The sequence below is a fragment of the Heptranchias perlo genome, chromosome 22 (assembly GCF_035084215.1).
Source record: "Heptranchias perlo isolate sHepPer1 chromosome 22, sHepPer1.hap1, whole genome shotgun sequence".
In the NCBI taxonomy this organism is placed as follows: Eukaryota; Metazoa; Chordata; class Chondrichthyes; order Hexanchiformes; family Hexanchidae; genus Heptranchias; species Heptranchias perlo.
The window spans coordinates 45,346,673-45,374,393 of record NC_090346.1 but is presented as its reverse complement, the minus strand read 5'-3'; the positions used below and the strand labels follow the sequence as shown (position 1 = coordinate 45,374,393).

At 44.9% G+C, this 27,721-nt stretch overlaps 1 protein-coding gene across 1 annotated transcript in view; it reads right to left on the bottom strand.

The window, feature by feature from the left end:
- Positions 1 to 27,721, bottom strand: part of pkd1a (polycystic kidney disease 1a) — a 129,555-nt gene that overhangs the window by 47,659 nt on the left and 54,175 nt on the right. Inside the window, exons 8-25 of the mRNA XM_068003452.1 lie at positions 26,322 to 26,542; positions 25,189 to 25,304; positions 24,192 to 24,342; positions 23,097 to 23,353; positions 21,612 to 22,355; positions 20,100 to 20,231; positions 18,380 to 18,555; positions 16,890 to 17,026; positions 12,625 to 16,259; positions 8,345 to 8,482; positions 7,536 to 7,679; positions 6,214 to 6,490; positions 5,351 to 5,564; positions 4,385 to 4,544; positions 3,124 to 3,276; positions 1,507 to 1,651; positions 587 to 1,189; positions 315 to 477 (exon numbers count right to left, since the gene is read on the bottom strand). Coding sequence (XP_067859553.1) covers positions 315 to 477; positions 587 to 1,189; positions 1,507 to 1,651; positions 3,124 to 3,276; positions 4,385 to 4,544; positions 5,351 to 5,564; positions 6,214 to 6,490; positions 7,536 to 7,679; positions 8,345 to 8,482; positions 12,625 to 16,259; positions 16,890 to 17,026; positions 18,380 to 18,555; positions 20,100 to 20,231; positions 21,612 to 22,355; positions 23,097 to 23,353; positions 24,192 to 24,342; positions 25,189 to 25,304; positions 26,322 to 26,542 — 7,566 coding nt within the window. The remainder of the gene's footprint in view (positions 1 to 314; positions 478 to 586; positions 1,190 to 1,506; positions 1,652 to 3,123; positions 3,277 to 4,384; positions 4,545 to 5,350; positions 5,565 to 6,213; positions 6,491 to 7,535; positions 7,680 to 8,344; positions 8,483 to 12,624; positions 16,260 to 16,889; positions 17,027 to 18,379; positions 18,556 to 20,099; positions 20,232 to 21,611; positions 22,356 to 23,096; positions 23,354 to 24,191; positions 24,343 to 25,188; positions 25,305 to 26,321; positions 26,543 to 27,721) is intronic.

Sequence of the window (27,721 nt, the reverse complement as noted above, 5' to 3'; positions counted from 1 at the left end):
CATCTCCCCAGTGACAGAACATGGTACCAAATGGTGCTTGATCTGTTTGCCTGGTCATTAACTGCCAATGTTCAGCAAATAAAGGATGATAGGTTTGCCCGATGGAAATTCAGGCCCCAGGACTTTACGCTGTGACATTCTGGGTAGGGGTGGCGCTCTCATCCACAGTCTCAATATCTACGCTGTGTGGCTTTGAGTTAACGTTGGGTAGGTCCGGTCTTAGTCACATCTCCCGTTACCTCGTGCAGTAGGGGTTAAACCCAGATATGCATTTGATTGAAGCATTTCTAAATAAATATTTAAAGAATGCTTACTCTGGAGACAGAAAGAAGGTGTAGAGCTTGTGATCTGATCCTCTTACTGATTCCAAATGAATCTTCTTCCTGGCTTTGAAGTTATGCTCGTCTGGGTTTGTTGAATTGTGGAGGAGAACCTGAATAAATGGTTCAGCTTCATTGGAAATGAAAGTTCCTGAATCTACAAAAAGAATTATTGGAAGAGAGACAGCAGTCATAAACCGTATAATACATTATGTATATATATATATCTCTTGTCATCTAAAATTACTCAATTTTCTGATACATACCATTTAAAACTGTATATGTGACCTGAATGTGCAGCCCAGCCTTTTTATTCAAATTCCCAGAAGTCACGTTCACAGTTACTGAACTCCTCGCAGCAATAACCGTTGTATTAATAGTGACGTTTTTCACTGCGGAATTGGTCGACACTGTAACGGTGATGGCCTTCTCTGAGTCCAGGCTCTCGATGGGAATTTGTGACCCGTTGTCGGTCTTGAACTCGATTGAAGCCACTTTGCTGGAAATGGTGTAGTCCTTTATGTAGCCGTACGGAAAGGGATTGGAGTCCACCAAGAACATGACCTGAGTCACGTCACTGATGTTGGAAAACACGCTGTTGAAGGATGGAGGAATGGAGAACTGGCAGCCTGATGTGTTGGCATAACAGAGCAGATGGCATGGGTCGGCACGCTTGCCCTGAGCACTCATTCTAGCTCCAGACACACTCAAGGGCTCTTCGTTCAGGACCCGTGTACCCATCAGGATTTGCATTAACTTCATGGACAGATCGTAGGCTTTGGTTGCCACCAGTTCGGGTTTGCAAACAGGTGGGATGGTGACCTTATTCGCTGCTGGAATCAGTTGGTTAGTTATATCGATCAGGCCTCCTGTAGAACACACAAATAAATTGAAAGGTCAAACACTTCCATTCCAGCAGGTTGTCAGATGCTAAGAAGTAGAGAAGATTGGTGGGAGAAGGATCCCCCTCCTGTGCTTTATGCCCTTTCTGAAGTCAAACATGGGAATAAAGATCAGGAGAGATGTAAAACGGGCTGCCAACTTGCGATCGCCCACCTTACACTATCGCACAAAGTCAAGAGCTACTCCTTTGACCTTTAGATTAGACAGCAAAATTTTATGTACAAGGACAGCTCACTTTACAGTGTTGCTTGTGTTTAAATTTGCCATCTTGTTTTGCACTTACCTACAGTGACAAGAATATTATCCCCTATGGAGGTGGGTGTCATTTTACCCTGTCCAGTTTCCTTCTGAAGGACAGTTATCATGTTGTCCAGTGCAAACAATGTCTGTTTCCGACATTCGCCACAAATGAACTCTCTGCTTATAACCTAGAAAGAAGAACAGAGGAGAGAATGGAATGAGGAACGAGCCATTTGGGTTGGCAAGCCAGTTCCTTCCATGGACTTTGTGCAATCAGGAACCCTTTCTTACTAATTTAATCTGAGGAAATACTCTATCAAAAGTTCTTCCTTGTCCTCGAAAGGTTGATTGAGCCAAAGTACTGCACTAGAGTGTCAGCCTAGTTTTTTTGCACTCAAGCTTCTGGAGTGGGACTTGAACCCACGACTTTCTCACTCAGAGTCAAGTGTGTTACCCACTGAGCCACGGCTGAGTCCTAAACAGTGTGCCTGTCCCATTTCCAGCGGAGCGGGAGCTATGAGGAAGTTCCCGGCCACGGTCTCTGCTTCAGTCACTAACTCCGGTCGTGCATTCCACAGCCTCACAACTCTCTGTATAAACAAAAAAATTTCTCCAGCGAAGATATAAGAACATAAGAAATAGGAGCAGGAGTAGGCTACATGGTCCCTCGAGCCTGCTCCGCCATTCAATCAGATCATGGCTGATCTTCGACCTCAACTCCACTTTCCTGCCCGATCCCCACATCCCTTGATGCCCCTAGAGTCCAAAAATCTATCAATTTCAGCCTTGAATATACTCAACGACTGAGCATCTACAGCCTCGTCAGCAGCGCATTGATCCATCAGTGAGTTGATTTTATGAAATTAAAACTGGTCTTCAAAACTGGAGGTATCCTATTGTAACTCAAATCCCTTTTTTGCATTTAATGAATTGGTGAGAGAAACAATACAAAGGGAAGAGGTAAATGACATAGTGGGGGGGAGGGGGGAATTTCCTGCTCAGCCACCGTAATTTCAGGGGAAACTCTGTTTACACACGTGCAAGGGATTTCCGCCAAGCTTCGGTGGGAGAGAGAGAATCCCGAGGACGTTTACCCCCACTGCGATGAGCCGTTCCTTCCTAGCATTATGGACTTGTGAAAGTGGCAGGAGCTGTGTTTCTATCCGCTTAGGTGAAAAATATAAATTCATTTTACATTATAACCCATTCTGTGCCCATGGCGCTGAATTGCTGCAGTGAGAACATCTAAAACATTGAATCATACAGCACAGGAGGAGGCCATTTGGCCCACGGAGCCTGTGCCGGCTCTTTGAAAGAGCTATCCAATTTGTCCGACTCCCCTCTGCTCTTTCCCAGTAGCACTGCAATTTTTTTCCTTTTCAAGCATTTATCCAAATCCCTTTTGAAAATTATTGTTGAATCTGCTTCCACCGCCATTTCAGGCAGCATATTCCAGACCGTAACAACTCGCTGCGTTAAAAAAAACATTCTCCTCATCTCCCACCTCCCCGCCCACCTGCCAATTATCTTTAAATGGCGCCTTAGATCCAAATCATTTAATGCCTCGCTCTGGCTGAATTTCCAAGGGGCTGCTCCTGTTTGATGCAGCTACTGAAGAGTCTGACGTTACTTTTCATGCAGAGAATGAGAGAGTCCTCACCGTACACTGCGCCAATGCAGCGGCGATCTGCTGGATATCGTCCACGGTGGTGACTTTCAGTGATGTCAGGGCCAGTGTGATGTTACTGCGTATGTTAATCCTGCTAATCGTTTCATTTGCCGACTCCAGCTCATAATTTTTGCTCCTCTCATACTGGGGGTGGGAGATTGTAAAAATGTATCGACATAAGTTAGTCAAAATCTGATGAGATAACCTCAATTAATATTACATATTTCTCTCCGTCTCAAACATAAAAGATCCCACTTCAAATCCCACCCCCCCTTTCTTTCAGATTGCAACTTCTTCCTGTAGTGATGTGCTCAAACTCACCTCTGTGTGGGAACTTCTGTTTTAATTTTATTCACTTTTTTATTTGTTTGTTACAAATTTAGCTCGCTGCAAAATATATTCTGATTTTTTTTTATTCGTTCATGGGATGTGGGCGTCGCTGGCGAGGCCGGCATTTATTGCCCATCCCTAATTGCCCTTGAGAAGGTGGTGGTGAGCCGCCTTCTTGAACCGCTGCATTCCGTGTGGTGAAGGTTCTCCCACAGTGCTGTTAGGAAGGGAGTTCCAGGATTTTGACCCAGCGACGATGAAGGAACGGCGATATATTTCCAAGTCGGGATGGTGTGTGACTTGGAGGGGAACGTGCAGGTGGTGTTGTTCCCATGTACTTGCTGCCCTTGTCCTTCTAGGTGGTAGAGGTCGCGGGTTTGGGAGATGCTGTCGAAGAAGCCTTGGCGAGTTGCTGCAGTGCATCCTGTGGATGGTACACACTGCAGCCACTGTGCGCCGGTGGTGAAGGGAGTGAATGTTTAGGGTGGTGGATGGGGTGCCAATCAAGCGGGCTGCTTTGTCCTGGATGGTGTCGAGCTTCTTGAGTGTTGTTGAAGCTGCACTCATCCAGGCAAGTGGAGAGTATTCCATCACACTCCTGATTGCCGTGCCTTCAGCTGTCCAGGACTTAAGCTCTATAGCTTGTGCCATCTTATTCAACAAAAACAACAGCTTTCATTTATATAGCGCCTTTAACGCAGTAAAACATCAGACAAAAATTGACACCGAGCCAAAGAAGGAGATATTGGGACGGGTGACCAAAAGCTTGGTCAAAGAGGTAAGTTTTAAGGAGGGTCTTAAAGGAGGAGACAGGAGGTGGAAAGGAGGAGAGGTTTAGGGAGGGAATTCCACAGCTTAGGGCCTAGGCGGCTGAAGGCACGGCCGCCAAGGGAGTGGGGGAAGTCAGTGAGCAGTACACTACCTCATTGAGCACCGTGACGAGGGCGAGGGCATACTCCACAGTCGGCTGAGGGTCGCCCTGTTTCAACAGCTCCTGCAGCTTGGTCTCAGTCTCAAGCTTCATCCAGTCAGTGAGACTTTGGAATCCTTCGGGAGTATTTGTTATATTAATAACCACGGACCTGGAGAAACCAATGGAGATAGTGGACCGAATGCCGGTTTAAAGTGCAGAACGCAAATTCAACATAAGCGAGCATGAAAGTAGAAAAGGTTAATTAGCCCATTTATCCACAGTCACGCACTTTCTGCTCCATTGTACACCCTGCCCAACCAGTTAATCTCAAGTCGGTAAAGAAACAGAGACCTGTGCCTGAAGGTTTTTTTTGCCTGGTTCAAATTGTCCTGATTAGCTGGAGGATCTCACAAGGTAATAAGATCAGTTCGGGTGAAGATGGCCCTTCAGTCCATTTGATCTCATCTTTCCTAAATGCCTCCCTACTGTTTTCCATTACAACATTCAGCTGTTTTTTAGTTCAGAAAGCAGCCTCAGCCACTCTCCCTGGCAATAGGTTCCAGCTGTTGATCCGTCTCACGATCTGAAATGTATTCAGGATACCCCAAGGCAGAGACATCAACGAAACTAAACTCTGTTTATACTAACTTAAGATTCAATGTGGCAAAAACGAACTGAACTTCACTGAGGCTTAACCTCGTCGATAAAACTTCCAACGTAAAGCAGAAACAAGCAGTACCTTATAGCAGAAATGAAAGAATGTTTCTCTTTATGAATGACACAACTTTATCTTATGTTGTACATAATAATTTTGTATAAAATTACTGGAGCTTTTTGGATGAATGGAAAGAAAATCCTTTAACTTAGAACCAAACTTGGAATACACTTGAAATAATTTCTATAATTATTTATTTATGAAGGATTCAAATTCTGTGAAAATGTAATTATTATCAGCTGTGACATGTGTATACTCACCGGTTCAGAGCTACAACAGAGGCCCCTTGCTGGTTCTGCACAGTGACAGCAATGTAAGCGATGAATTGGTTTGACCTGAAGCCAGGGGGAAGGACAGCGCAGTATTCGGATCTGCTGCCTTTATAGACGTAGAACTCGTCACAGTGATTACCTCCAACACCACAGCGAGTAAGGATGAAGCTGTACACAAGCGGTACCCTACTATTCTGCCAACCTGCAATAGATAACAGGAGACTGAGGTAGATTGTTGGGAAGCATCACTAAAGCTCGTATGGTCTTGAGTTGGGTTGGGGCTGGTTTGTGCAAGTGAACAAATACAAACCCAAAGGCAAAGGACCATGTGTATATCTTACTATTGGGATAGGCCTTACTATTGGGATAGGCCTTACTATTGGAATAGGCCTTAGTATCCTAAACCCAAACTCTGTATTATACACAGGCAACAAAATCTTAAAACCAGCCTTGTGCCTGTACTACAGATACCAATTCAGGTGTAAAATAGTACCTCATAAGGTTCTGGTTCTATCAGACCCAAAGTGGTTTGAAGCACAGAAGGAGGCCATTTCGCTCATCATGTTTGTGCCAGCTCTTTGCTAGACCAATCCAAAAATAATCTCAGTGTCCTGCCTCCACCCAAAGCCCTTCATCTTCCTCTGCTACACTCAACTTTAAAATAAGAACAAAACATTTATTAAAATGGGTGTCAGCCTTGGTTCAGTTGGTAGCGCTCTCGCCTCGGAGTCAGAAGTTTGTGGGCACAACCAAGATGATTGAGGATGACTTTAATTTCACGGGAATTATCGCAATCAAAGTCTACACAAAGAATTGAAACACTCTTCAGAGCTGCTTGCTCCTGGATTTACCAGTACATGTGAACGTGACGCTGGTCGTCAAGGCACTGATGTTTTCTGTAGGGAAAATCAGACAGTTGCCCCCAGAAGGGGGGCGAATCGGAGGGATGTATATAGATGCAAATCCGACGTTCTCCATCAGTGGATCGGTAACATTCAGGCTAAATGTGTAACCATCTCCATCCTCCAAAACCCCGTGTCTCATGACCAGGTTCATTTCAGTGCTCCCAGTGGAAGTGGTGGCGTTGTCCAAGACGAGGAGGACTTTGTTAGAATTTTCTACTTTCCACTGTTAGGACAAGGAAACAGGAAACAGGTCAGATTAAAGAGCAGGTGAAAGACAGGTCTCAATGAACCGTTTGTCCAGGAGATGTTGAAATTCCAACGGTGATGACAAATGGTTAGCGCCGTCTGCCCGATATGGTTGGCTACCCGTGATAGGCACGGACGGTGTAAGTGGTGAGGACTGTATTGGCTTCTGAAAATTGGATCTGGGAGTCTGATGTACTCCGCGATTCAGAATTCAAAAATCTAACTAACCTGTAACTGCTTCACACCTGCATAAATATTTGACCTTTTTTTGACATTTATTTAATGGTCTCCTGCAACTGTTGATATTAGTTTGTACGCTTACACCACTGGAAGGAACGTGTCACACTAGATTCCTTCCAAATGCAGTGCTGGGAGCCTGATCGCCTCAGTGGAGGTCAGTACCATGGAAACAGAGTGGCAGCCATTTTGTGCCTGTGCCAGGCAGGAATGGATGCAGCTCATTCCAAATTCGCCCATATTTTCCCTTCCCAGCACACATATATTTTCTTAGTCTGCTGTTTGAAGCAATTAAAAAGAAGCTGTTCCATATTGGACAGTGCTTGTGAGGAACTGGGTGGTGCCACGTGTAAGCACACTGCCCTTTCACCTCAGTGACCTGGGTTCACCAGCAGAGAACGGCAAGTCTTATTGCTGCTTGGTGAAAGTGAATGAAGTTTGGACCCAGTTCCCAGTGGGTGTGTATCGACAGCACTTGAAAGGCCAATAATTCACCAAAAAATTACAACAAGTGTTTTGTCTCAGAGATGTCTGGGAAATGGAACAGAAACATTCGCAGAGGTCGGGTTACAGGCATTATTGGGGCAGAGTAGATGGAGTTCTATTCTGCATCTCACCTGCGCTATGTATGACGAGAGTATTTGATGCCAATAGTGGGTCAAAAATCATTCTCCAGCACTGACAACCCTCAATTTTATCACCACAAATAATCAGTTCACTAAAAACATAAGTGGTTGGTAACTACACCACACAAACTCCATTACAAATCATTGGCTTTCTCTTACCACGTATTGAGGATTGCTTTCACAGTTGCTGCAACTTCCAGACAAGTAAACATAGGAGCTTTTGCTCACTCCATAAACCGCCTGTGCTTTACAGGAGACACACTCTAGAGACACTAGTGGGGAGCTGCCACCTTTCACGGAAATCTGTGAGGTTGAATGAAAAAAGTAGTTAATCTTTAGACTTGTTTATCAGCGAATGAATGAGTGTCAGCTGTGCCTCAGTGGGTAGTGCTCTCGCCTCTGCGTCCGAAGGTTGTGGGTTCAAGTCCCACTCCAGAGACTTCGGCACAAAATCTAGGCTGACCCTCCCAGTGCTGCACTATCAGAGATGCCGCCTTTCAGGTCCCATCTGCCCTCTCAGATGGACGTAAAAGATCCCATGGCACTATTTCGAAGAAGAGTAGGAGAGTTCTCCTGGTGTCCCGTCCAATAATTACCCCTTAACCAACATCACTAAAAGATATTCCCTGGTCATTATCTCATTGGTGTTTGTGGGATCTTGCTGTGCGCAAATTGGCTGCCATGTTTCCTACATTACAACAGTGACTACACTTCAAAAGTACTTTGTTGGCTGTAAAGCGCTTTGTGACTTCCTGAGGCCATGAAAGGCACTATATAAATGCAAGTCTTTCTAATTCCAGTTTTATCAATATGCCAATATATTTTGGCGACACGTTATTGAATAAACCAATCCATCACAGTATTTCGCAATTTAATCACTAAAGTAGCGAAATTAATCAACTGCAAAGTACCCCCAAAAAAAACACTGTTTCACGACTAATATGACTTGCTAGAGCACTTTTACTTACAAGTTGTTTGACTGACTGGGGATCCCGGTTAGATTTGCTGACACTCAGGCAGCACACATAGTCTGTGTCCCGTTTCAGTTCTTCTCTGGGAATAGAAAAAATGCCTCCCTTGCCAGACATATTGCAGCCGGAAAGTTCCTGAAGGAGAAAGCACAGGGCTGTTGATTTCACTGAGCCACTTGTCGTCTGTAAGTATCTCACACACGTACCTACATTCACTCAACCAACGCCTAAATCAGATGATCTGGTCATTTATCTCATTGCTGTTTCTGGGATCTTGCTGTGCACAAATTGGCTGCCGCGTTTCCTTCATTGCAACAGTGACTACACTTCAAAAAAAGTACTTCATTGGCTGTAAAGCACTTTCGGACGTCCTGAGGTTGTGAAAGGTGCTATAGAAATACAAGTCCTTCCTTTGTCTACTTGAGTAATGATTTTTAAAAAGTTGAATGCCACAGAACGAGAAGCCGTACTTTTGGTCATCTTTTCAATGCAAAAATAAATGTTTTGCGGTTATTATATGATGGTGATGATAGCAGTGCCAGCTATGACCAGGTATCAGTCACTTTGATGCCAAGCACTCTGGTGCCAGCTTCAGTGCAGTAACTGAAAGTTTCAACTCATTGAGGGTGGTCACTCTTTCAGTGATTGAAGTCTTTATTCCGTGAATGTGGACCAAATAACACGGGGCACAGGTGAGATGCACGGTGGTCTTTCTGACCTACATGGGCTCCCGGTCCAGCCACGCCTCGATTTAAAAATTCTCAGCCTTGTTTTCAAATCCCTCCATGGCTTCGCCCCCCCTCCCTATCTCTGCAGATAACCTCCTCCAACCCTACAACCCTCTGAGATCCCTCTGCTCCTCCAGTTCTGGCCTCTTGCGCATCCCCAATTTTCATCGCTCCACCACTGGCGGCCGTGCCTTCAGCTGCCTAGGCCCTAAGCTCTGGAATTCCCTCCCTAAACGTCTGCGTCTCTCTCTCCTCCTTTAAGGCACTCCTTAAAACCTACCTCTTTGGTCACCTGTCCTAATATCTCCTTATGTGGCTCGGTGTCAAATTTTGTCTGCTAACGCTCCTGTGAAGCGCCTTGGGACGTTTTACTACGTTAAAGGCGCTATGTAAATGCAAGTTGTTGTTGTTTGGTCCGTTGATGTGTCTCACCTGTATCAATGATCTGGATGTTGAACCTAAATATAAAGGTTATTAGGGTTGTGACTGGTCTCTTTCTTGAGCCCTTTCTCCCACGGACCAAAGTTTGTCCTTTCACGCTCAGTATCTGGTATTGTAGTGTTGCTGATGTTTTAATTAGGAATCTTTGTTACTGTATTCAGCTTACTAAGGATGACACAAGCCCTCTTCTGATGTCCCAGACTTCAGAGAGTGGCAGATGACCACTCTAGTTCAGGCTGGAAACTATCAGATCTAGATAGAGACCAGGTCAAGATAACAAATGTAATACAACAATCCAGTACAAGAGTTCAAAGTAACAGCCTGTTCCTTAGCTATTGTAACAACAATGTAACTTCAGACTCTACCAAGTTTTCTCAGAAAATATATCTTTCATTTTTATTAACAAATTGAGAACATGTTCAATCAGCTTACCATCTGCATTCTGAAAAATAAATACAGAGTTTAATTTTGAAGTCCATAAAAATGGGAGGTGGAGTGAAAGAGGAAGGAACACAAACATTTGTATTGATTATTTGGTTGGTGGACATTCTTCTGATGGGTTTCAGGTCTATAGTATAACAGGTCTATTTAAGTAAGAGATAAGCGGTAGAGTGGGACAATGCAGCAGGTTACTGTAGTTAACAGAACTTTACCTGGACCTCTTTGGTCTAAAACTAACAAGCAATGTTGATTCTTAGCTAATTATTTCAGCAACACTCGACTTGAATCAACATGACATAACTTATGCGTGGGGTTTCACTGGGTCCATGGAGTCTCCAGCCCCTATCAGAATCACTGATGATATGGAGCAAGACTAACTTGTGATAAACTCTCTACTTCAACAGCGTCTTCCAAACCTGCGACCTCCGCCACCTACAAGGACAAGGGCAACAGGTGCACGGGAACACCATCACCTCCAAGTTCACCTCCAAGTCACACACCATCCCGACTTGGAAATATATCGGCCGTTCTTTCATCGTCGCTGGGTCAAAATCCTGGAATTCCCTAACAGCACTGTGGGAGAACCTTCACCGCACGGACTGCAGCGGTTCAAGAAGGCGGCTCACCACCACCTTCTCAAGGGCAATTAGGGATGGGCAATAAATGCCGGGCATTGCCAGCGACGCCCACATCCCAGGAATGAATTAAAAAAAAACATTTCTGTAGCCTTTGAAGTTCAAGCAGTGCCAAAAGAAATCAAATATGTATCTCCTCACGATTGTATTAGGCTATCAAACATTAATAGGATTCGAATCACAGGGGATGCTTGTTAGCCAGAGTTATGCCCCTTGTACCTTTTGAGAGTAGAAGAGAGAATCCTTCAGCCAGCAAGCATCCCTTGTGTTTTAAAGTTAAAATCCGGGATATAGAAAAACAGAAGGATCCTTCCATAGTAGAAACAAGTTTATCAAGTTTAAGTGAGGGTTTCCTGAACTTCCTTCGGACTCAAAGCAAATGTTCATTTGCCGCATTGCCAAGCACTTCAGCTTAATTTGATCGATCTCAGGGCAATGCCAGCAGGCTGTGGTAAGTGGTTTCTACTTGATTTATAATCAAACTTTCAAGAGTCCGTTTGCATATTACACAGTGATGTGTATTCTCTACAGCCTGAAAAAAGCAAGCTAGCAGAAACCAAAAATTAAAGTGATTAGTTTACGTATTATAGATATTAAAAATATGTAAAGTTTCTTATTCTTTGAATTGTGCAAGCACGTCTCTTCATCACAGCGAGCGAGTCAGATTCTGTGATGGCACTGAAATAGGGAGAGTGTAAAGACTGAGGTAGTAAAAGCCAATTTACAGAATGATTTAGATACCGTTAGGCAGATAAATTAAATTGAACACTGATAAATTGGCTGAAAGTGCATTATACAATGAATGGGATTGAATTGGTAGAGGGAGAATTGAGAAAGGGGCCTGGATAGTTGACTTTTCACTTTCAATATCCAGGTAACGTGGCAAGGCAGCTCGAAATGCAAATGGAATGTAGGATAGATCACAAGTTTCTTGAGGTTATGCTGCAGTTCTGTCTGTGGACAGACCACAATTGTGGTATTTTCTTTGATTCTGGTCAACGTGTCATATGCATGCCATCGGAGATGGTGCAGAGAACAGAAACAAGGTTGACTCCCAAATGTAAAGAGGATGAGCCATGAGACAATATTAAGAGGATTAAGCTATGGCAAGGGTGGAGGGGGCGGTAGAATTCTTCTCCGCAATCCCGGGATTTTCCACCTTTGCACCGGCAGGCTCCCTCTCTTTGACAGGAATCCTGTCAGGAGCCCGCTGTGTATATGTAATGACCCCTGACCTGAGGAAAATGGGGCAGGATGGGGCAGATATGGAGGGGAGGGCAGAATCCCTTATTGTTACTCCACCCCAAGAGGAGAAACCCTTGACTTTTCTTATGCTCATCACATGTGGGATGGATACTATATTCAACACCTAAATGCTGAATATTTGTTTTCTGACAGTGAGGCACTAGAAGGCCGGCAGCTACTGTGAAACCATTACTCAGTCGAGACATAATCTTCGTCTCATAAGAACACGTTTCCAACTGGACTACGGTGAAATGAGTATCAACTCATTGAATCGTTGCTTGTTGAACGTTGAGCAGAAAGGTGGTCACAGCTTGGCAATTCTTAGATGGCTGCCCAGAGGCATGCTATAGAGTGGCCCAGTGGAGTCGCCCCTCAACCAGGTTGTCCCACATCCTGTTGGGAGATTCAGGCTGCAAATTGAAAACGCTGATGCAGAGCTGCCTGTTCTGAAGCAACTTGGTTGGAACTTACATAGAATTTACAGCACGGAAACAGGCCATTCGGCTCAACTGGTCTATGCCGTTTATGCTCCAAACGAGCCTCCTCCCTCTCTACTTCATCTAACTCTATCAGCACATTCTTCTATTCCTTCCTCTTTCATGTACTTATCTAGCTTCCCCTTAAATGCATCCATCTTGTGACCAATGATTAAAATAAAGTGAGAAATAAGAACGATTTTCTTTTATTATTGGTCTAGCATTCACTTTTTTTTTTATCCTGAAACACAAAGCTACTGTGAGGTACAGTTAGACGAAGATGACATTTAGAAATTACAACAGACCCTTACCTGGCAGGTATATGTACACGACCACTTATAGTTCAGAAGTGTTTGACTCTCAGCAGGCTGGTCAGGGTCATAAGACTTTGTGCCGTCCATCACCAGATCCTGCATTGTGGACCACGACCTGAATGTTCCACCATCTATTATTGGGACGAGTGCACTTGGAACGACCGTCACACTGGAAAGTGTGGTCTTAGAGAACGAGGTACCCTCAAAGGAAATGGTAAATACAACGCAGTAACTTCCAATGTCTAACGCTAGTTTGGGCAGCAGCAGCCGAGGCCTTTTCAAGTCAACGTTTCTCGGCTGAACTACGTTCACTTCTTGTAAAGTAACGCAGCTCGTAGTCTTGTAGATCTCCCACAGATATTCCACCTGATACTCTGTACATCCTTTGAGGTCAATATCTGCCTCCAAGTAGTTTCTCTGAGACCGTTTCATGGTATTACTAAGGATCATGCTCACCTTTGGTGGATCACATTTCAACAACAGGATGGTCACCGTGGCCTGTGCAACATAGAAACTCACAAAGTTGGATGCATTAACCTCTACCAGGTAGTCTCTGGGACGTAAATAAGAGTGGGACATAACTGGTGTGTTCGTAAAGTTATCTTGGGACCCATCTCCAAATTTCCATATAAAAGTTGCTTGGCTAGAACTGGGCGTCACAGAGAGACTCAGATGGATGGTGTCATTAGCCACAGTTATCGATGGTGTCACTGTAAGTCTAGCCGTTAAAATCTGATTTTGTACTAAGATCACTGCTGAAATGTTTTCCCTGGATACGTTGTTGAATGCTCTTAGGAGGACACTTAATCGGCCTTGCACCTTTGGTGTGTATGAAACATTTTGCCCAGTGATGATATCAGAAAAGTTTTCCAACACGAAATGCCACAGGTATGATACCTGAAAGCCACTAGATACGGCAGCACCGAAGCTTTTCATTACCCCTGTGGGGATGGCTTGCTCGTCACAGTTTACCAGCCTTAAATCCACGATGGGTTGTATTACGTGAATCTCGATACTAGTGCTTTCGGAGCTCACTTTATTTTGTGCCATCAAGGTTACTGTGTACGTCGCGAGGTGTGTGAAACGGTGCCTGTAGCTTGTGCTGTTGAGCAGCATTGTAAAGTTATCATTGACACTTAACCAAAAGGTGACATCAGTCCCGGAGGACAACTTTGCGGTGAAAACCACTTCTTGGCCTGGTGCGACTGCCCACACAGAAGCCTCAAGCTGAAGCCCTTGTACTTCATCTTGGGCGGTGATATTCCGCAAAGCTGTCTCCCAGCTTACGTCATTTGATGCGTTTAAACCAATGCCATAGGCGCCAGGTAAAGGGAACGATACATTTATTTCCTTTCCACTCTCTTGTTCCGTGGCAAATGGAAGTGTCCACAGCCAAGAGACGTTGGTTCCACTTAGCGTGCTCGCCTGGAAGAACACCGCAGTGTCTGTGGCCACGTAGTGTTGGTCCTGCAAGTTGCCTGCACTGATCGCCACACCTGCCACTGGTGCCTGGACACAGATCAGCAGAGTTGCACTGCTAGAACTGAGCTTATTTGCTGCAGTGACATTAACGCGTTTGACCCCGGGACTTTGAAAACGGTGTTCAATGAAAGGGAGGCCTGTGGAGACAACAGTATTCCCATCCAGCGCCCAACAGTAAGTCACATCTGTGCCACTGCTCGTGGTCAAGGTGATGCTGGTAGATGCGTTCACTGCCACTGGCTCAGGTGAGGCCCTCAACGCAACGCTGCCGATGGGCTGAAGAACTGCAATCGTCCTGTTCACGGTCACCGTCCCCAGTAGGTTGCTGGCCTGAAGGACAATCTCATAGGAACCTGCTTCAACAAAGCATGCTTGAGAAGACGTGGCGTTGGAATGAAATAGGGCAATGCCCGCCTTCCAAACCGTCCAATTGTAAGAAACATCGGTGCCAAGCCTCCTCGCTGCCTGGAACCAGAGCGTTGTATTGGTGGCCAAGCAGCAGTTCTTGACCAGGTCACTCAGCACTATCTCCAGGCCTGCTATGTCTTCCAGCACACGGACTTGGATACTGGCCTGCTCCCAGCTCACTCCGTTCCCCGCCCTGGCGGTGACGTTAAAGGTCCCAGTTTTGTTGAAAGTGTAGAAAACTGCGGAAGGCCCTTCAACCGTAGAACAGTCACAGCCGAGGCAGAAAGACCAGGAGTAATGGACGAAATCACCCGCTTGAAGACTGGCCGTGAAGCCGACTGGCACCTTAACCGGCGTGACTGTGGTGTTAGCCGTGACCGTCAGCCCCTGAAGCGGCGTCTTTACGCTGATCTCCATCTCCGTCTCCCGCCTGCTCACCATGTTCTGCCCGACGAGCCCGACTCTGAAGCTGCCCGCGACAGGGTACGAATGAGTGACATTGCCACCCGTTCCGTTACTCCCATCGCCAAAATTCCAGCTGTACTGGACCTTGTTCCCGTCGCTGACGGCCATGAACGTGTAGAGCTGGTTAAGTACGAGATCCGCTGCCTTTACGCCGCCGAGCTCAATCCTCAGCAGCGTTACCGGCTCCTGGATCTCCACCGAGGTTACGCCGCTGCTCGAAGAGACATTATTGAAGACGGTAACATTGACCAAGTGCAGGCCCGCCGTACCAAAGGTGAAGTTCACCTCCTTCCCACGAACCTGCGGCTCGATTCCGGTGCCAAAATCCCACAAGTAGGTGTACTGACTTTCGGGGAAAGCTTCCACTTTAAATTTGCTTTCTTCCCCCAGTTTAACAAAACTATTTGAAGGGGTGACTGTCACCTTACTGATTGCAGGCTGGACGCATATATTTGAATAGTAATTGACTTTGTTAACACTGCTCGATACAACCAGATAGAGTGGGAAGTCCCCGCTTCTCGTGTAATTGTGATTAATGTTGGGGTCACCCAGGATTGTCTCATTGGAAGACCCATCTCCAAAGTCCCAGAAGAAGTGATAGTTTGCCGAATCCCCTGGCGTATAGGCGGTAAAGTTGATCTCCAGAAGCTCCTGGACGCAACTGGAGGGCTTGATCCTGCAGACCTGCAGCACGAACACTTGGACAACCCGTGACGTGTTCGCAGAGTTGAGTGGGTTCACGGCGGTTACAGTCACAGTGTAGTTGCCCACTGCTGAGTAAGTGTAATTCATCACTGAGGAACTAGTTTTTGTGGGCAAGGTCCCATCTCCCATATCGAATATCCACGAGACCCTAGTTCCTTTCTGCGCCGATGCTCTCACTATTGTTGGTGCGGTCAGTTCGGTGGGGCTATTGTCTGAGATGTCCAGATCGGATATTTCCTCGAGCACCTCAACATTTCGGTGCGCACTAATGATACTAATAACGTTGTTGGCTTGCACGCTGACACTATACATCCCAGTCCTCTTGAAGGTATGAGTCACCTTTTGAAGATTCCCACTCTGCTGGGTGGAATTGTCTCCAAAATTCCAGCAGTAAGTAACACCGAGCGTGGAAGGCAACAGGCTAGCTTCGAATTCAACAGGTTTACCAGTGGCAAGGAAGTCGCCATTTATGTTAATGGAGAGGTTGCTCAGATAGTTGTAGACTCTCACTGGAACAGGCTGGCTGATGTTATCATATTTATCTGACACAGAAACAGTGAGGTTGTATTCACCTAGGAAGAGTAGACAAAACACTTGGTTTTATTTCATACTTATCTATAATGCTGGGTTAGACTGAAAGCGGCATTTACAATCCAGCTGGTCCCAACATACTTGAGCCACAGGAGAAGGGTTTATGAGATCCATGCAGGAACTGAATTTCCTCTTTTATTGAAAGACAGGAGAATTGGTTTCTTAATGCAAATATGAGAGAATTTATTAATAAAATAACAGGAATGTGTGGTTTTAAAACCTGCGGGAATGGGGGGGGAGTTAATTTTCACCCTGGCCTGGGTGATAATCCAGCAGAGAAGATCACCCACCCGTTGTAGAGCCCGTCCGATTTTCACCCGGTTGAAGATTGGGGGGTTCTACGACGGGCGGGCGATCCGTTCTGCCAGGTTACCGCTCGGCTCATGGTGAAAATTATCCCCCCCACCCCTCCCCAGCTTTCTGAAAACACAATTTGGGAATCGGGTCATTTTAAAAACGAAACGGGCATTCTACCACCTTTCATTTTGAGGAATTTCGCCCCGAATTACTTATTGTCAACTGCGACTACTTCACACAACACTCTTGCAAGAACCACAGCATCTGAACAAGCCAACAGCCACATACCAATGTGCCCATACCCGCCATCTTACCTGGGTTTTGGTATGCATGGGTAACATTTTGTTGTAGCACAGCTTGTTTGAGAGTTAGGTGAGGAACTGAAAGACTGAGGTTATAGGGGCTGCTGAACTGATAAACCTGATCACTGCTCCCATCTCCGAAACACCACCTGCAAAGCAACAGAAGCTTTCAGCTCTTCCAAATTGGGTGATCCCACATACATTGTAAAAGTCAGCTTTTGACTGACAGGTAAAAAATGGTCTGCTGACACCACTGTGGTGCAAATAAAGGAAACACTTATTCTCACCACCAGGAAGTGGGAGGACAATACTCACCCAACTCTTTGCCTGGAATGTGTAATTTGATCCAGTCTGCTGTACACTCATTCAAGTTCTCTACAATGATCCAGTCATTGTCAGGCAGGCTACAGAGTTCAGACAAGGCACAGCGCTAACACAACCAATTTCAGAGGCCACGGCGCTAACACTCTGGAGTTCAGTGAATGCACAGTACTAACAATTTTTAAAATTTTAAAATAAAAATAGGGCATCAGCGAGGAACACTAAATAGCGTCCCTCACTCAAGGCAGACAGATTACAAGATCTGGGCATTGTCGGATATTCCGGTTTCCCTCTGAAACCCGAAGTACATCTGCACATGTACAGATGTGTATGAGCTTTGTCATGTACATGCCTGCACAAGCACATTGATGGTCCAAGTTTCAGAGGCTACAGGTAAAGCCTTTACTACCTGGTTACGCACCTATCTAGCTGTGTGTCAGGTACCAGAAATTAAGGATTGGGTTCATATTGGCATATATCAAACTCTGGGGCCAACCATTGGCTCCAAGGTACTTAGACTGGAGTCAACACAAAAAAAAAGCTTGTGAAGTCATCCACATTTCCAGCTGCTTGTGATATAATTGGCATCTATGCACCCAACAACCATTGGCTCAGTGGTAGTAATCCTGCCTCTGAGTCAGAAGGGTTGGGTTTGGGTCCCACTCCAGACAGCCCTGGCGAGTGGAGACCACAGTGAATGCCGGATTGACTTCCAGCAGGTGTCCTTGCTGACAATGGGTGCAGGTGGTCCTCCCCATCATAAAGGGTAGGTAGGGCTCTTTAGCCTTTGGTTGCAGCCCACCCTCAGAGAAGCTACACTGAAGATAACAACTGTGAGGAAAGGAACAGGAAACCACCTCAGCTACTCTTCCCCAGTAAGTGGCTCAAGAATTTCATACGTGGGACTTGAGTTGGGACCTGCCTGAGGGGTGGAACACAACGGACGGACACCCAACGATCCTCAACCGTTACATTCGGGTCGTCTTATTCAAAAACATTGTTAACCAGGAATCATAGAAAGCCTACTCCCTTCTTCCTCCACTGTGCATGCAGAAGTAACCACAGTCTGCAGATGTCGAGCTTGCGTGCAAAGAAGTTCTGCCGGCTTCTTCAGAGAATGCAGGGTGAATTGGGAATGAATCGCTAGGAATGAAAGAGGAAAAAGAGTTTCTACCATTTACCTGAATGTAGCATTGATGGCTGCATCTACTTTCACACTGGCAACAAACGTGTACGGAATGCCTTGTACAAGGATGGATGTCAGACCAGAGACATTTAACTCGGCTAAGGGATTCCTCCTGTCCACGGTAACATTACAAATAATCCTTTGGTTGCTCACGTGATTGGACGCGGTCAGCTGCAACATTGAAACGCAAGCTTTAGCAGGCACAGCAAAGGAGGTGTTTCCTTTTGTATATTGTCCTGGCCAATATTTATCCTTCAACCAACATCACTAAAATAGATGATCTGGTCATTATCACATTACTGTTTGTGGGATCTTGCTGTGCACAAATTGGCTGCCGCATTTCCTACATTACAACAGTGACTACACTTCAAAAAGTACTTTGTTGGCTGTAATGCGCTTCGGGACGTCCTGAGGTCATGAAAAGCGCTGTATAAATGCAAGTTCTTTCTTTCAGATCAGTTCTTCATACAACACTGCACTCAATGACGAGTATTCCACGTGACAATCGAGCCATAGTTCGTAAACTCCTAGGTTCAATTTCCAAAGGTTTTTATTTCACTCTTGTTTTCACCTCCCCTCCTATTTTTGTTTAAGTTGTCTTGCTCCCATTCACAAGATCGCAAATTAGGTTTAGATCATGAAAACCTTTAAGCCCAGTTGATCTCATCCTTCTAGAATACCAACTCTACTGCCTTCCCAGGAGATTATCTGGCTGGGTATTTTTGGCATCATGAAACTGAGGGGGTATTAAACATAGGAACAGGAGTAGGCCATTCAGCCCCTCGAGCCTGTTCTGCCATTCAATGAGATCATGGATGATCTGTTTCCTGACTGCATCCACCCACCTTGGCTCCATATCCCTTACTACCTTTGACTAGCAAAAATCTATCAATCTCAGATTTTAAATTATTAATTGAGCTAGCATCTACTGCTTTGTGTGGGAAAGTTTTCCACATTTCTACCACCTTTTGCATGAAGAAGTGTTTCTTAACTTCTCATCTGATTCACCAGGCACTGATTTTAAGGTTATGTCCCCTTGTTCTAGACTCCCCCACCAGCAGAAAAAATCTCTCTCTATCTACCCTGTCAATTCCTTTCAAAATCCTAAAAACCTCAATCAAATGACCTCTTAGCCTCTATATTCCAGGGAATACAAGCCTAGTTTATGTAATCTCTCCCCTTAATTTAACCCTTGGAGCCCTGGTAACATTCTGTTGAATCTGAGCTGCACTCCTTCCAAGGCCTTTCTAAGCTGCGGTGCCCAGAACTGTACACAGTTGCCCAGAACGGCACACAATGGCATCTTGCTCACATCTGCCACGTTATGATTATCTGGTGCTCCAGTTCCTTCAAAAACTCAAGAGTGCCACAATGGGTGTGCAATGTTTTGTTCCTTCCTCTATCTGGCCGCTCAGTGTTTGTGTGGCCCATTTTCCGGGCAGACAGATTCAGCCCAGTGGCCATGGAGAGGTTGAACTTGCCAATTCACCTTGGTTGTCTAGGGTTCATTGGCACCATACTGGCACCCTAGATGACACCAACATGTCGGAAAGCTTCAAATTTGTCCAGTGGTAAAATGCACCCTTTCACCATGTCAGAAAGTCCTACTACTTTGGCCGAAAAGTTCAAAAACTGTGAGAGAGTGAGAACAACAACAACCAACCAGTAGACGATGGTTGACAGAACAGCCAATTCCAGCCACCATTTCTACTTACTGAGAGTTTGTAAACTGCTTCAGTTCGGTAGATGACTTTGTACACTTGATTGTAATGTGTGAAGGACGCCTTGTCATCAACAGTCCATTTAAACATGATGCTTGCTCCAGCACTCACTCTTGCAGTATAGCTCTAGATACAGAAATACCGTTAAAACAATTACTGCATGAAATGGGTGCTGCGCTACACTGTTACAGAGTTTATTGTTTATAACCTTTATATACATTTATATGTGTATATAAATATATATATGAGAAAAAAATGATGTCCAAACATTATTTTGACAACTGCAATGCATTCTGGCTGTCACTAGTAACCTTGTCTCTTATGTGTTGAGTCAGCTTGATAGTCAACAAGATCATACCGACTCTACGATATAAATTGTATGAAGTCTAATCTATTGCGCTTTTTCTCTTGCTGATTCTGTATTCTATACAAGCCTCCCTCTAATGTTGCACCATCATCCGGTTTGTCATTTAATCACTCCTGCCCTCCACCCTATCACAGACCTTTTCCCTTTCGTTCTTTCCTCCCCTCCCCTTTTTTCCTGGTCCTGTAATTGCTTAAAAACTGTTAAATCTCAAACTTCTTCCAGTTCTGAAGAAGGGTCAACGGCCTGAAACGTTAACTCTGTTTCCCTCTCTCTCCACTGATGCTGCCGGACCTGCTGAGTGTTTCCAGCATTTTCTGTTTTTATTCCTCATTCCTACAGTTTGGCAAACAGTAGAATCTTTCTGGAGAGGTGGGGGAGATTTCTGTACTTATCACATTCCCACTCGCTGCATGTAGGGGGTGATTTGGATTTTGGACGACAGTGTAAAACAGGCGATATTGACTCAGCCGCCCGTTATACACCTCTCAGTGGAAATGAAAATCGGGAGAGATGTATAACGAGTGGTTGATTCGATATCGCCCGTTTTACACTATCGCCCAAAATCAAAATGACCCCCATGGTATCAGCATGAAGAACTGCCTGGTCAGGTATAGAACAGGTTAGACGCAGCTTGAATCTTTCTGTATGCTACTAACCCCAATCCTATCTTAACCACCCTTGACTCCAACCCCTGAAGAGCACCCCCAATTCAACAAATTGGAATTTTCCATTTCCCACACCAGCCATTTTGAGACCTCTCTGATTAAAAGTGCCAATTTGGTGCTGGGTTATGAACAGAATCATTCTGCGGACCCACATTCACTTGGAATATCATTTCGGACATTCCTAAACAGGAGACCTTCATCTCATCCATTAAGGTTGGAACTGTACAAGTACTAGAGATTAAACGTTAGCATGCTTAACTCATTGTATTATCTAAATTCCCCAATCTTTACGTGTTATATTTTGCCGACCGGCTCTAATATCGGACACCTGAGGTTGACTGGTATTTTCACTCCTTCACCATTGTGCACCAAAATAAATCAATACAGTGAATAAATATTTGGACTTTTGTTTTAAAATAATGTTGGAAGAGATCTGCAAAGAAAGACTTGCTAAAACTATAAAACGTATCTTACCACCAGAGAGTTGGACAACACCCTAATGCTTGGGTCAGGCACAATCGTCAGCCCTTCAATCATGTCTTCAGCTTTCACCACAACCGTCTTATTTACAGAGCTAACTTCGTTCTTTGCAGTGACGACGATGCTTGTTAGATTGTAATCTTTGAACACAAGAGGGATACGTGAGAAGCAGGTGTCATTGTTATCCTTTTCACACCTGGAGGAAAGCTCGGAAGGGCATGCCGCCTCACAGCTGAAAGTCTGATCACTCCCAGACCAACGTGTTAACGTCCTGTCAGAAGACTTGACCTTGACAATGATGATGGCTCGATTCTTTGGCACATAGAGTACGCCATTTTGTTTCTGCGGGTAAATAACACTGAAGTCCGTAATTGGCGCCACGACCTGAATAGTGCAGGACACGTTACTGTAAAGCTGCCTGTTTTCCATTGTAGCTTGGTAGGTATAAAAGCCCGGTGATTGTTGCCCGTTGTGAAGGAGCGGACTCCTGGCAACAGTTTCTTGCGTGCGGGTGTAGAGGACTCCTAAGTTGCAGACAGCACCATCTGTCCAGTTGATATTGGTCAGGTTGTTCCGAAAATCCGTGCTCCCACTGGAATAGATTATACTGAAGTAACTTTGTTGCCAGGGTGACGATTCGTTCTGTTGACACTGTAAGAAGGTTCCGGGCTCTCCGTCGTGTTGAATGGCTATGATATCATCAGACTGCACTTCAATGCTTTCATTTCTCAGCAGCATCTTAACACGGGGAAAAATGATGAATATTTTTTCTTCTAATATTCTGCTACTATTTCGATGTTAACTTTAATGGGAGGAAAATGTTGGGGTTGGCAAGGTCTCCCATCAATGGTGAGACTCTGACCGTGAGTTTAGAACTAGAGGACAAACGTAAAGTTAACAAACCTTACGTGAGACTCGAAATTAGAAGGCATGAAGGGGTGTGGTCTTCGACTTCCGCCTGAAACGGGCGGAGAGCCTGTGCTTACCACCCACCCGCTGGTGCCCAGCCACCCTGAGGGCCAAGCGGGCGCTCTCCTGCAGCTAACAGTTGCAGGAGGGCAGGAAGTCACCCAGCTCCCAAGTTGAGCCGGCCGGCAGGTCAGGTTTGGGGAGGGAGGTGGTGGCGGGAGGGGAGGTCTTCGAACAGGCCGGCAATGGAGATGTTTTGTGTGGGGGGCCCAGGGAGAGCAAACTCTTGCCCCTCCTGGGCCCACCCAAAACAAATTGAGAAGTTTCTTGGGCTGTTTTGTATGTGGCCTCCAGCGGTCCCATTGAGGACCTATTAGTCAGGCCTGAAAATTGCAATCAGGGACTCCAATTTGCATATTTAAGCTGTCTCCCGCTTGTTTTAGGCAGGCAGGGCTGTTTGCCCATCTACAGGCCCGACTGATTAATTGTCTCAAGTGATCGTTGGTTGCGCCCGAGGCTAGGAACAGAAATGGAAAAGACATCAAAGGCAACAAGTGAAAGATGACTCACCACATAATGAGTGGAGCTGTCGGCTGGTACCGTGCAGGTAACTTCAGTCACAAAATCGTAACTCGGATGGCTCCCAGTGAGGCGTGGCGGGATTAAATTCGGACACCTAATGAAGACCTCGGCAGGGCAGGGTCTCCTGAGCGGCAAGCAAGCTTCAGCCAAACTGCACCACTTGGTGCCACTGGAACAGCCATGGGTGGTGTTGCTGGAAGTTCGAGATAAGCACAAAGCGAATGGTGTGCAAACCTCTTCATTGTCTGGAAGCATAAATTGTCCAATTGTTTTGAAAGTATGTATATTTTCAGAAACTTTCTCCAATACAATTGTAAAGAAAGAGATACACATTTTCCGTTTAAATTCTCACAAAATTTATAATCAATCATTGTGCATATCATTTTGCGTGGAGCTTTATATAATTGTTGTATCATTGTATCATAGTACGTTACAACACAGAAAGAGGACATTTGGCCCATTGCGTCAGTGCTGGCTCTTTGAAAGAAATATCCAATTAGTCCCATTCCCCCACTCTTTTCCCCATAGCCCTGTAAATTTTTTCCCTTCTAGGATTTATCCAATTCCCTTTTCTAAGTTGTTATTAAATCTGCTTCCACCACCCTTTCAGGCAGTGCGTTCCAGATTATAACAACTCTCTGCATAAAAAAATGTTTCCTCGTGTCGCCTCTGGTTCTTTTGTCAGTCATCTTAAATCTGTGTCCTCTGGTTACCGTCCCTTCTGCCACTGGAAACAGCGTCTCCTTATTTACTCTATCAAAACCGTTCATGATTTTGAATGCCTCTATCAAATCTCCTCTCTGCTCTAAGGAGAACAACTCCAGCTTCTGCAGTCTCTCCACATAACTGAAGTCCCTCAACCTGGTACCATTCAAGTCAATCTCTTCTGCACCCTCTCTTATGCCTTGACATCCTTCCTAAAGTGCGGTGCCCAGAATGATTCTACTTAAGCTAAGAATTTGCGATCTCCTGACAAATTTATTTAGAGACTTCACGCTTTGATTGGTGCCAGGTGCTGACTATTTATATAAGAAGGAATGATGTTGGCGAGTTCTGCAGTGACTCTCATTATTAAGCCATTACCTGGTGTCACAAGGTGCAGGTCTGTTCCAACACATCTTGGTCGGTAGATCTGAAACCTCACCTGGACAGTGTGGTTCAGATTTTGAGTGGCCAATTCAACCACTGACAGGAAACCTTTATGATTGAACCAAAGGCCTGGGAAGATCATGAGCTACAAAACCAAAATATAAACAAAAGGATTAGTAACTGGTTTGATATAGAGAAGGAGAAAAAATATTTACCTCCCTTTCCCTGTTTCTGGTGACACCTTGATTAAAAATTGCATTGACCTGAAGTAAACGGTGTAGACAAATCGTCAATATTTGTGCTGGGGAATGGAACACTTTCTATTTTTGGCAACTCAATGTCAGCACCTAATGCTCTCAAGCCAGGTATCACACCTAGCTGCAGAGTGAAGTATCATCTTTGGCTCACTGGTAGCATGCTTGCCTTTAAGTCAGAAGGTTGTGCGTTCAAACCCCAAACGCAGAGTCTTAAGTATGCTATCCAGGCTGACAGTGCTGTACTGAGGGAGTGCTGCGCTGTCGGAGATGCCGCCTTTCGGATGAGACGTTAAACCGAGGCCCTGTCAGGTAGACATGAAACATCCCATGGCACTATTTCAAAGAACAGCAGGTGAGTTCTCCCCAGTGTCCTGGCCAACATTTATCCCTCAACCAACATCACTAAAATGGATTATCTGATCATTTATCACATTGTTGTTTGTGGGATCTTACTGTGTGCAAATTGGCAGTTTGCATTTCCCTACATTACACAGTGACCACACTTCAAAAGTGCTTCATTGGCTCTGAAGTGCTTGGGACGTCCTGAGGTTGTGAAAGATGCTATATAAATGTAAGTTCTTTCTTTCCACACGGTACAAGGAAAATTCAGCTTTCAAAAACTGCCAACCATAAAACGTGTACTACATAAACACACTCACCTGTGCGATCTTCTGACGCACTCCATTAGAAGCTGGCACTGCCGCCAAAAATAACACAGGTAACCGTTCACTTACCTCCACCAGTCCTGTAGGTGTCAGAACATTGTTGTTCACGGTGATATTCTTTACAGGTAAATGTGTACTAAATGCTGGAGATCCCAATAGAAAATAATCGGCACCTGGTATCTTTTCTGCATTATAAAACACATAAAAAATTCCAGTCAAGAGTTTATAAATTGCCATAAAATAACATTAAAACATTACGTAAACAAAGCAAGAGGCATTTCCAATTTTAAAATGAATCACTATCTAAACATAGTGACTCATTCTAAAGATCCAACTTATCAATTATTGACTTATTTGGTGAGTCTTAGTCATGGAGATAGTTAGGGAAGTAGTATCTTCTGCTTATTGTGTACTTGTCATGGTGCATCCTGTTAATAAAGTTAGCGGGAAGATATCCTCTGGTCTCTGTGTTTACAACATCATAAACCTAGCGGGAAGAATAGTGATGAGAAAAAAAATCTTTCTACCTTGAAACTTTTAAACAAATTAAACTGTGACCATTCTTGGTTTGTGCTGAGTTAGCCGATCTCACACACAGCAACTGACCTGGGACTAGGGCACGAAAACATGGCATGGCACCCAGGGTATCGTTCCCGAGCATGAGTCAGTGCCTTCAGGAGTTTATTGAAACATACAAGATTCTGAGGGGACTCGATAGGGTAGATGCTGAGAGGATGTTACCCCTCATGGGGGAATCTAAAACTAGGGGGCGTAGTCTCAGAATAAGGGGTCGCCCGTTTAAGACGGAAATGAGGAGGAATTTCTTCTCCCAGAGGGTCATGAATCTTTGGAATTCTTTATCCCAAAAAGCTGTGGAGGCTGAGTCATTGAATACATTCAAGGTTGAGTTAGACAAATTTTTGATCAGCAAGGGAGTCAAAGGATATGGGGAAAGAGCGGGAAAGTGGAGTTGAGGTAAAAATCAGATCAGCCATGATTTCATTAAATGCCGGAGCAGGCTCGAGGGGCCGAATGGCCTGCTCCTGCTCCTATCTCTTATGGTCTTATGGGAGGAAGGGTGAAACAGATTGGGGGAAAGAAACTATTACTGCCAGGTGAAGTCTGTAACGAGGACCCCCAGACTAGTGCTTTGTTAAGGAAGAAGCCTATTGTTAGCAATTTAGTAAATTTTATTCACAAACCCCCAGTTCTGTATTCACAAACGAAACTTCTCCTCACGGTACAGAGGTCTGTCTTCCATTCTCCTGCACGGTTTGCGCCCATAAGCACGCAGGCATTACTGAGTAGCATATTTGGTTGCCCAGGCAACCAGTCCTGAAAGTTTTCAAGGGTAGACCCGTCCACCCACTGCAGTGTGCCAGCACCAGCAGTATCACTGAGACCTATCCACACAGGACGCACGCTGGAACAAAAACAAGAGTGCGTTAAACCGAATATAGGGATTACAAAATAACCCAAGCACTAATGTGGCAGGTCTGATCCCAGTTGTAAGGGATAATCCAACCGGAAAAGCAATGCAAGAAAATTATACAAATGTAAGTAGTTAAATATATGTGGATGGACGGCCAGGACGTGCTTACCAACTCTGATTATAATGTATGATTTACCACAGCAGGTGTGTGTCGCACTGTCCGCGATAAGGTATCTTACTACCGAACACAGATAAAAAGACTATAGTTGTTGTGGGAGAAGGGGCATGTCAAGCTCAGTGATCAAGTGCGAGCTAGATGAAAAAAATAAGGCTGTTTTCCTGTTTCGTTTTGACGCTCAATATATTTTGGGTTTTATTTTGCCTCTTCCCGAAGGCCCAGTTCTCCGAAAGTGGAACTTGCATTTTATGTGTAATCCAGTTAAATGAGATGTTACAGCTTAGATTCAGTCTTCACGAGGGTCACAATCACAAACAAGAACTCCTGTCTGATGGTGACAAATCGTTGTGAGTACAAGTTTCACTGAGCACGGAAGTAAGGAAAATGAGGCACTTGGACTCCCAAGTTGAGGTGAATAGCATCGATGCATTTAAGGGGAAGCCAGATAAGTATATGAGGGAGAAAGGAACAGAAGGATATGCTGATAGGGTTAGATGAAGTAAGGAGGGAGGAGGCTCGTGTGGAGCATTAACACTGACATAGGCCAGTTGGGCTGAATGGCCTGTTCTGTGCTGTAGTTTTGATGTAACTCGATGTAACTTGCCGTCATCCGTGTTACAGAGCTGAAGGCCAATGTTCAAAACATTCAATGACCTTTCACTACATCAGTGATTATCATTCATATGTAGACTTGCTCTTTGACCCTGAATGCATTAACTACATTGTTGCGCTGGCCAAATTGAGTTCTTGTTTGTTCAACAGGACAACAACAACTTGCATTTATATAGCGCCTTTAACGTAGTGAAATGTCCCAAGGCTCTTCACAGGAGCGATTATCAAACAAAATTTGACACCGAGCCACATAAGGAAATATTAGGACAGCTTAGCACAAAAGCTTGGTCAAAGAGGTAGGTTTTAAGGAGCGTCTTATGGAGGAGAGAGAGGTGGGAAGGTGGAGAGGTTTAGGGAGGGAATTCCAGAATTTAGGGCAT